The 10,832-nt window shown below is 43.6% G+C and overlaps 1 protein-coding gene across 6 annotated transcripts in view; it reads right to left on the reverse strand.

Annotated features, from left to right (window-relative positions):
* The window catches only part of clasp2 (cytoplasmic linker associated protein 2), a 52,519-nt gene extending 42,635 nt beyond the window's left edge, over positions 1-9,884 (reverse strand). For all 6 annotated transcript variants that reach the window (XM_076755311.1, XM_076755310.1, XM_076755315.1 and 3 more), the window contains exons 1-4: positions 9,536-9,884; positions 4,106-4,184; positions 1,281-1,384; positions 599-690 (exon numbers count right to left, since the gene is read on the reverse strand). In XM_076755311.1, coding sequence (XP_076611426.1) covers positions 599-690; positions 1,281-1,384; positions 4,106-4,184; positions 9,536-9,733 — 473 coding nt within the window. In that variant the 5' untranslated portion in view covers positions 9,734-9,884. The remainder of the gene's footprint in view (positions 1-598; positions 691-1,280; positions 1,385-4,105; positions 4,185-9,535) is intronic.
* Positions 9,885-10,832: the final 948 nt, after the last annotated feature.

A 10,832-nucleotide genomic window follows, 5' to 3' on the forward strand; every position in this document is an offset into this window, starting at 1 on the left:
TGGAAGATACAATCCCATTCCAATTATTTTTCATGTTGATTTAAAAGAACAAGTCCTCCATGAAGCCCGACAGCTTCAGGCCAGAGTGAATTGAAAACAGACTTTTCAAACCCCCTGAAAGCGACAACCAGGGACATGAATGCTTGAAGACCGAAAGCATCACATGACAAAAGTGCTGGTGCCATTCGTAGCACGTGTGCCACCTTCACAGAGTCACACAAACAGTTAAGAAGATTAACCCTGGAGAGAGAGACTGTGTGTATTTCTTGAACAAACAAAATAGGTCACTCTCATGGAGAGCAGTCAAACACATGTGAAAAAAATCGACCTCTCAGTGTGCAGAACAGTAATGAACTTATACTGAACATGTATGGCATCAGTATGGGATTAAAATTGCTGAATTACCATCATCTTAACAAATCCATGAGTTGGTTTATAGTAAATACAATTAGATAAACTGTATGTTTGCATTTTGAATCTATTGTAAGGACTATGGTGCCTCTATATATGCCTCCATTTAACAGCTTTACAATTTACAATACATCCTTTGACATTTCACCCTTGCAGGGATAAAGATGAAGATGGGGAAGTTACTCACGTGCTAAGCGTGGCACTGAGACAGAGGCAGATTCCTTCTCGACTGCGGAAGTTCTTGTGTTTAAAACCAGGAAGTAGCCTTTCCCAAACGTACTGGATGGAGGAGGAGGAGGAGGAGGAGAGAGAAAAGGGGAGAGATGAGGGAGAAAAAGAGTGTCAGCGGGAACGAGCAGCGGAGGGTTCTTCCAGGCAGCTCATCAGGGGTTTGAGCAGATTACAGGGTGCAGAGAAGGTGTACAATCTGTGGAGGTCTGCATGTGCGTTGAGTGTAGCTAACACAAAACAAAGTGGAGATGTAGCCGGTGTAATGCCTTTGATATCCAGTGGAGGGAGCCCAAAACATGGAGTACCTCTCAGCTATAGAGAGTATCTATTGAGAATCTGTCTCTTGATTGTGCAGTCTTCCTAGTGACTGAAATAACACTTGAACTGAATAGGTTGCTGCCTACTGACACAAAACACACAATACAACACAGTTTTTCGCAGTTGTAACCATCCACCATCAGTGTCTGAAAGAACTTGAAAGACAACAACAGTCCTGAATCTATTTTAGGCAACAACTGATTTTTAATCTTGAGCAAGAGATAAGTGATCTCAATCACAATCCATCCTTGTCTGGTCGGGATCCTGTGATTCAGATTTTTATATGTGTGTGTGTGTGTGTGTGTGTGTGTGTGTCTCACCGCGGGTGAGGCAGTCTGCTCCATACAGCGAAGGATGAGCGCTTGGCTGTTCTCCCTGACATGGTCCTTCCCATCGCCCAGCCTGTCCACCAAAGCTGGCAAAACTACAGAGGAAAAAAAAAAGAGATGGAGAAAGAGAGAGATGGGTTAGTGATGTGAGCCAACGTCTGAAAAATGCTACTTAATATGCAGTATTTACATCAAGTACAGCAGAAGTGAGGCCACACATGACCCTGAGTCTCTACCAGATTTAAATGCCAAAGACAATAAACACTGCCCCCAAGTGGAGTACTTTTAAACCACACAAATATACAAAGATATATGCTTATCATTAGTTGCAGTCTGTGGGTGAGCGAGAGAAACAGACAAAAACCCACTGCAATTTAAAAGCTCAAGCGATGCCACCATCAACAACAGGGCACCGACAACACGAGTGGAAAGAGAGGACAGGAAATGAGAAATGGACCGTGGCTAAAAGATCATCAAATGCTTTCATGTCAGCTCCACTTTATCTAACACGCAACTGCTCCAGTAGCATGGCCAGCGCAATGCAGCCAAGTGAACTATAAGGATTTTGGCAACTACACAAATGTGTCAGATGGCTCCTCTAATCCTCCACGAAATGAGGAACAGAGTCAGCACATGCCTCAGCTGTAAGTGTGTTTTCAGCTTCCACATCAGACAAAACAGGTAACTGACAGCTTTTTATCTGATGACCTGCTGTCTGGGGGTGCCAATATAAATATATGATCTTCTTTAAAAGATGAGTCTGGTGATATTCTGTATTTTTCTTATTAATCATAAATCCCATGAAGAGACCGAAACCAAACTGTAGTATCCAAAATCTGATATGTCTTATTCCTCTGTGCCATAGTCTTCCATCGTTGTCCAGAAACTATTAAAAACACACCATTGAGTCAAAGCTTTGCTCATATGTTTCTTCATTATCACGAAATGAGCCCTGTGGTTTATTTTGAGTTAATCCCACATACAGCATCCTGCTATCATATGCTCACTAGCGCCAAATTCACAGCTGGAAACTGTTCTCAATGACACACAGTGGTTTTACAGTGAACCCATAACCCTGTTGAAACAGACAAAACTTTGAGTTACATAAAACTCAAATCCTCCCTTTGACATTCAGACAATGAGACACACACACACACACACACACACACACACACACACACACACACACACACACACACACACTCCTACCCACATTCCTATTCTGAAACTTCAGCGAGGGGAGTGATGATGATGTCATCTGTCCTTTTCCTGTGATGTGTGTATGTGCGTGCACATGCCTCCGTACATTATGTTACCATAACAGCTGGTTGCCTTGGCAACAAGGACAATACTCTCAAACAGAATACAATGACAGGGGGGGCATTGTTGCACACAACGTCATCTGCTGTAGTAAGGATGTAAACACACACACACACTTGTACGGGGCTAACTGGCTAATTTTGTTTTTTATCTTTTTTAACATGGCATTCAAACTGGGAAATCCCACAGCTGCTGGCCGGCCAATCACATTGTTTTATTTCATCTGTCACACAGCACAACAAGAAAGAGGTCTGTATGTTTCACTTCCATTTCCACTTCACATCTGGGAGTTACTTTGCACGACTTTGCACACATTGACTGCCATAGCAGCAGCCCTGCGCAATGAGTCAGTCCTGTAGATCAATGCAATCACTCGGTCTCAATGATCTCATCTTCCTCCCCTCTGAGTGTGTGTGGGAGGAGGGTGGGTGCAGGGAGAAGGAGAGAGAGCACAGGAAAGGAGAGATGCAAGTCCGACGGAGGGAGGGAGATTCCAGAGTCAGTGGCGGCACAGGGAGATGTTTTTACCATCAATCTGAAACACACACGTCCCTTACACACGCTTACACACAGAGCCGGGCTACGGCACCGTTCTAGACAGTAAGCGAGATAAGGAGTGTGTGTGTGTATGTGGTGGCAGACTTTGCACAGTGTGACAGGTCCAGTCATCCCAGAGCTGCACTGCAGGAGGAGTGTGTTTGTTGGGAACAGGAGCCAGTCTGGCTGACAAAGACAGCTGGTGACACCTTCAGCGGGCACACACCAAGGCTGGCACTGACATAAGACACACATACACACTCACAGAGCATGAAATCTGATACAAGATTCAGAGTATGAGGTCATACGAATGTGGTGACATGTGGTTTTGGGGTGTAATAGACAGAGTTACAGTATGGCAGACAATTCAGAGCCTAAATATAGAGAGTGAAGGGTGTATACTGGGCATTGTCGGGGGGTGGGGGCAGGCTTCAGAGCAGTGCTGCTAGTTTGTCTCAGAGGAACAACAAAGTGGAAGTGAGAGACAAAATGGAAGGACATGAGCCAAAAGAGTCTATTAGACAATACAGAAACAATCCCCCGTCATGTAGCAGTACACAGAAATGCTGCCGAGTACAGTTTGGGAAATAATACTGATTTCTGCCATTCATCCATTTTTCACTTTGGAAACTACTTAGACTCAAACCAAGACAACAGAAATCGGAACAATGAACATTTACCTTTGACCCCAATGAACTGAACAATATAATGAATATAAAGCCTGACAACATGTTTGTACAGGTTTGCTGTCTATTTCATGGACGAGTAAACAAAACATTAGAAGTATCTGCATGTTTCATAAAGTTGCTTTCACTTCAGGTTTTCAGGAGGAAGAAAAAAACAGAAAAATCCCCTTCAAGTGTGTGTAAGAACGAACATAAACAGGTCCTGAATGAGTTTCAGTGTACAGAGAGCATAACTGAAAGGATTTCAGGATGTGGACAGCTTAGATATCTCACCTGTGCCCAGGTATCCTTTAAACCGCTCTCCCATACGGTCCACAAACGCACCACAGATGTCGATCCCCAACAATGCCACCTGCAAAACAGAGAGTGAGACAGTAGGTCATACAGAATAATTATGCACAAGTACTGTACAACATTCCTGGCTACACTTCAAGCAGCCTCACTGTTGATGCGCACACATCAACCACAGTGGGGGCAGTGATAGGAGGACACGTGGACGGAGGATTAAATTATGTTCTCATTGCAGAGGTTTTAGCAAAATTTTGAGTATGGTCTTGGCATCCTAAGTGGATTTTAAAAATGCTGAATCAAACTGTCTCCCGAGTTTTGCTGACTCTGCATACAGCTGAGACCGTGAAAGGGAATGTTGTCATGTTCAAGGAATTAAAGTCTCTCCTTTCAAGATGCAGAGCAGTCAGTCTGCCAGCGGCCTATTAAACCAGTCTGAGTCCCTGAAAACTCTCATATCTGGATGAGCCCTGTAGTGCGAGACATTGACATAAATACTGCACCCAGCAGAGACTGGCAACATCAAATTACAGCTGAGTTTACAATAGCAACAAAGCACAAACAGGAGGACGCAATTAATGTTTACATCCCGTGCTGTCACAAGCACGAGACTCTCGTTGATTACTAGACTCACGCTTCCTTCTGTTCAGTGACTGGTGTTGGTGGGTTTAGTTTGGTAGAAAGAAAACAGTTCCTACATGAAACTGCTCACAACAAAGTCTGTGGATGATCTCGAGTGACGGGGTCATGATTTCTGGAAAGAGCCACTGCTTTCTGTTATAATGAAGAGAAGGCAGACATCTCTACAGCCTATATCTCCACAACTCAGCAACTAAAAACAATCTAGATGGATAAGGAACATACAAGTAAGATTCTGGTGGGGGGGGGGCTGTCCCTTTAAGCCAACTGTCGACTAAAACGTTAAGGTGACTACATTATGAGATGTACTGTATGCGATGAGCTCACAGTGCCATGACGTTTGCTAAAGTGAACCTCGCTAGGCCCCTCACTCATCTGTCTCCACTGTGATTTGGCTCAGTCAGAACAGAAAGACTGGCTTGTGATGTGACTGGATTTTTGTCTGGTGGTATAGTTGAGTTTTCCACTGTGTTTCTGATTAGGATCACATCCCACACTGCGCTGTGCTCCTGGAATGCTTATTTTGGCAGTGCAGCTGTAACACTGAACAGTCCAAAAAGAAAATCCATTAAAACATTATTCTCCAGACTCCTCTGTCCTGTTGACTGCAGTTTCTTCCCTATTTTAGTCAAAGGAAGAGCAGAGCCAGGTAACCACAGAAATAAAAAAGGAGGAGAATGGGGGGCAATGTAGTAAAACGCAGGGACGAAGGCCAAGTAAGACCAGAAAAAAAACAAAAATCACCTGGGGAGGAAACATGAGCTCTGGGTCATTACGACGAATCCCCCATACTGACCTAATTTAGGGGGAGGAGGAGAGGAAAAACAGCAGGAGAAAGAAGAAACGGTACAGGAAGGATACAGCCCTAAGGCCTCCCCATCCCCCTCCTCCTCCTCCACCACCACCAGGCACCCCAACAAGCTCGGCGCCCACAACCATATGGCATCTTCACTTGGAGAGAGACAGAGAGGAGGAGATAGAGGAAGGGACTGGGTTCGTTTCGACCTTGGACAGGAGAAAAGAGGAGAAGGAGGGGAGGTTTTCTCCTGCTCTAAAGGCCTTTTGAAATGAAAGGTTTGACCAGGGCTGAGAACGGAATGAGGGAGGAAAGAAGAACGACCAAATGGGCACTTAGGTATCACCGGAAATATTAAAAACGGGCATGTGGACAAAGCAGTGTGTAAGAGGATCACTCTGAAAAACACACACATTGTTTGACAGCACACCACTGTGTTGCTAGCTTTTATAACATCAGTGCGACTGAGGTATGCTGGAGAAAAAAAGAAAAAAGTAAATATTTAGCCCAGGATGAATGGTTCTTTGTGAAGACTCAGGTTGGTACGCACGGTGGCTTAGCCTGTTAATTCGCATACCATGTACAGGGTTTACTCTGGATTCTAGAGAGGCTTAAAGTGAGTTCTGGACAGAAAAAAAAGGGTCCAAGGCTCACACAGAAACATTTGTGAGCTGACAAAATGAGCAAAGATGGAGACCAGCGCTGAAACAATTAGACCATGAACTCATTAGTTGACAATGATCTATTAATCTGCCTATTAATATTTAAGTGATTTGGGCTTTAAACTGTTGTTTGAAGTTGCCCTCAAATCAAAAATATGTTTTTAACACTTGTTCCTATAGTTGGATATCTGAGCTTCACTGTGCAGAGTTTGACTGGTTATGGCTGGTTTCACATTCATCTGCTCAAAGTGGAAAGTTTCTCTGTGCTCACTGAAAATCCCATTTTAAAGAGACGGGCCTCCAAGCATGATCTGTGATGTCATAAATAGCTTGGAAGTCAATAAAAGTCCAATATTCAAAGTGTAGTGGGGAACCTTGAAGCCTCTGATATGCATTTAATATACTGAATGACTCAGCATGATTATAAAAATGACCAGATAAACTGATAATAAGAAGAACTGTTGGCTATAGCACATCTCTAATAATGCGAAGAAATAACTGACAAACACACGGAAATAAAGCTGCACAGCATTTATATGTTAATTTAGAAATTGTATTTCAATGTCATACTGCTTAGTATGACATTGAAAATAATGCTTTGAATAATGCTTTGAACTACTCGGTACAGTCCTACCTAATACATCCACTAGGTTCTCAAAAACAACACTTTTGGTTGGCTGCCTGGTGGTTTATTTGACAGTGAATTGAAGCTGATGTAAGTTCAAATCCCTGCTCAAGCCGTGTTGCTAAATATACACACTCACTTTGATCTTGGTGGCCACTGTGCAAATGACAGGCATGAGGCAAATGGCTGTTATGCTGAATTTTGTGGCACAAAGCAATGGCAAAACGAACCTTTGTTATGTGTAATTCCAGATTACATTTGCCAATTTTATGACCATATTGGCACAGTTACATTTAAATTGTGACAGGATTTTCCTAAGGGTGAGGATGCTGCTTGACAATTACTGTGGCAACAAAACCTTAATGTTGTGTGTTTGAGCTCCGAGATTTGACCAAACTGCAATACGGACCTGGAGTAAAGCACCAAAAAATGTCTGACACCAATTCTCCTCACTGGAAGGTTTCTACTTAGAGCGTCTGCAGGAGGATCAGTACAAAAACAGGGCAACACAAAAATAGTTTCATTGTTTTAAAGAAAAATAAGAGCGTTAACATATAAATGTTAAATAGTGATTGTATCATCTCATTTTTAACATTAACTTAACACAGTTTACAATCCATATTAATCTAAACAAAATCACAAAGATCAGAGTGTCTGGTCAGTGCAGTTTGGTGGCAGCATTGATCCTCATCCAGTCCAATAAGTGTCCAGTCATCTGGCCGTGCTGCCCATAAATGCCACATGCAATATTAATACCCTCTGTTTGTCTCACACAGGCACTGAGGCTTCGGTGATGTTAAGAGAGCAAAGCATGAGAAGTAAATGTGCTGTTCTATCTATTGAAAGAGGAAAGAAAGAAGAGGGTGACTCTGACTCACTGTCAAAAAAAAGACCCAGATGGGACACATAAGTGAAATCAAGAGATGCAGAGAGCCGAGTGACACCAGAAATGCAGTATTCCATCCTAAAAGAGGAACTTTGACACGACAGTTGCCATATCAGACCATGTCATGTATTCATGAGTCGTGACTTGTTTTCCACCCACCCATCCATACCCCATTCATCACTCCAGTTCTCCCCTCTACCTCCTTCATTCCCCACATCATCTCTCCACTCTTCCTCTCTCTGTGCTGACTCAGCATCTTGCAAAGCCCTGCATCTTTTTACCTGGCAGGGAGCCAATCAGCATCAGTAAAAGCCTGCAATGTAAAGGCCTCTGGGTGTCACAACTCACTCACTCATCACTGCCAAACACTGGATGTGTCGTCCAGGGAAAAGAATGAATCTGAACAGGGGGAGATGTTAGCTTGTCACAGCTCGGGTGAATGACTCTTGGAGGCGGACTCTGAAGTGGCAATGGTTTGCCTCTTTCATCAGCGTCCCATAAAAACGCCTTTTCCCGTATTTATATATCCATATAAGAGGTTGGAGGATACTACAATGAAAACTGACAAAACCTCAATACTTGTTTTGACTAAAATTGGTACCTAATGATTCATTTGTCATTTGTTACCAAAGAAGAGCAAATACTGGATACTTAAAGTTGGACTGGAGCTTGAAATTATTGAAAGCAGCAGTATTGGCATTTCTTTTTCAACATCTTGGCAGTAAATGGAAACTAGTTTACAAAGCTGTATTAAAAAGATTATGATAACAAAATAACAACAAAGTCAAATGGGCATTTTCTACTGCTAGAAAGAGAGATCAAGAGAGGATGCTTTCGTTACGCTGAACGCACAATTTCTACGCTCTTGGAGTCTTGCTGAGTCCTGTATGCCACCACAGACCAAAAGAGACTCGAGAGTTCAATTTCAGCGCGCCGTGGAGACATTTCAGACTGTTTTGAGTTGCTGTCTGGATCTGTGTGATAATTTGGCAAAAATGTCACATTCCAGCGATTCTGAGATATGGCAGAGAATGCAGACAAGGCAACCAAACACACACACACACACACACACACACACACACACACACACACACACACACACAGAGGATGAAGCAGGAGAGGGAATGAAGAGAAAAACTGTAAAAAGGCAAACGGAGAGAATGAAAGAGTATGTGTGTGTGAGAGAGAAGGAGAGAAAAGAGAGAGGGATAGATTTTGAGAAAGCATAGGTCATAACAATGAGTCTCCTACTCCCTCCCCCATCCCCCATCCCATCCAGTGCTCCAGTAGTCTACAGTGCTGACAATGGGTCCCCTTTACACAGAAACACAGTCTATCAGTCAGAACAACTACATCAACTCCAACAAACCACAGGAATGCCCTGCAAATGTCCTAGTCTGTCACTGGAATGTCATTTAAAAATGTCTGCCTCTTGAAATCCAGAAATGGATTATTAGGTTGCCAAAAAGAAACACGCAGTCTTCAGCTTTCTCTGGGTTTGATAAGATGCGCTGTATGACGATGCAAATGACTCCCCTGACTGCGAATGTCGGAAAAGAAAATAGACTGCCGGTTTGATTGGCTCTGTTTAAAAGAGATCAGATAGTCTTCTTCACAACACTAAGACGATGACAGCTCGTTTGAAATGTCTTCAAATGCAAATAACATAAAATGTGCATTACTCCCCTCTCTCCCCCTTCGGTTCACTTGGTAAACTAGTCGAAAATAGTTCATGAAAAAGCGGATGGAGCGAGTGTTGCAGTGACACTGCGATGGCCTCATATGATGACTAGCCAAGATCGCTCACCTTGAAATTGCTGGAGTTCACCCATCCCGTTAGCTCGTCCACGGTCTTATCCAGCCGGGGTTTGTCCTGCTCCACGTCCGGGGAGCGCTGCGGGTCGTTCAGGTAGTCAATGAGGTCCTGACCCACCTGCAACCTGCGGGTAACGTCTTTCTGCACTACCTGCTGGTAAAAATAATCCATGTTGTCATGTTCCTCCATTGGGCACTCAGTGCCGTGTGGCCAGCCACTGAAGCCGGCCGAAGACAGGGAACAGTGGTCGGTGCAGCGGGGTCCGAAGTAGATTTTAACTGTCGTCTCGTGGAGATGCAAAGAGACTGTGCGGTCTGAACTGCGTCTAACTGATGATCGATCATCAACATGCAATCCCGTATTTAAAAAGTAAATTAATTTAACTCAAAAATCACCCCTCTGCTCAAGTCAAAAACTCAACTTTGTATGACAAAGACGTAACGTTAGCTTGCTAGCTCAGTTACAATACGTTAAGAAGGTTAACTTAAAACTTAAAGAAAGTCCAGGAAATGTATAATAATAGTGGACCCCAGCACGTTTCTTCAATATAATCGCATCAAAACAAGATAGCAACCCTGGCTGGCTATCTGTTATGCTAACAAAAATAGCATCTAGCCAGTTAGCACACCGACCCAAACAAGGATAGACTACTTCACATCAGCTAGCTCAGCTAGCTAACGTTAGTTATCCACAGGCCTAACGCCTGGCTCCACTCCGCTTTTCTATTCCATGACCACAAGCTGGAAAGTCTGCTGCTCTTCCAGCTGTCGTCTCCTTCAGCGGTAAAGTTGCACCAAACTTCCAGAATTAGGGCTCAGCTCCAGTCCCGCGGAAACTGGTTTCTCTGTAATCCAGGAATAGCCACCTCTACCGCTAAACCCGTTACGAGGCGCTGAAAGCTTGCGCGCTGCCGGGGACTGCAGTTTACCAGGGGGCGCAACCGATCAACGATCAGGCCGATGGGTCTTCAGGCACCGCACAGCTAGCCAGAAAAATGCCTGATGTAAAATGTTGAATTATCAACTGTACTGTAGCCCACGCGTGCTTAAATATGGAGATAGATACGCCTCAAGAAAGTGAATTTATATATATATTATCACTAATTATAACTAAATAATTTCTGTTTTCTTTAATACAGTAATGAATCAAACAAACCGCACTGTTTTTGTGGGTGTGTCTGCCGTCTGCGCGGCTCTTGGGTGACATCTAGCGGTCTAGCTACGGTGTGGCTTGTGTTAAGTTTGCCGCAGTTTTAATATTCAGTACTCTTCAGATATTGGGAGACAGA

Source organism: Chaetodon auriga, chromosome 17 (genome assembly GCF_051107435.1).
Source record: "Chaetodon auriga isolate fChaAug3 chromosome 17, fChaAug3.hap1, whole genome shotgun sequence".
Taxonomy (NCBI): domain Eukaryota; kingdom Metazoa; phylum Chordata; class Actinopteri; order Chaetodontiformes; family Chaetodontidae; genus Chaetodon; species Chaetodon auriga.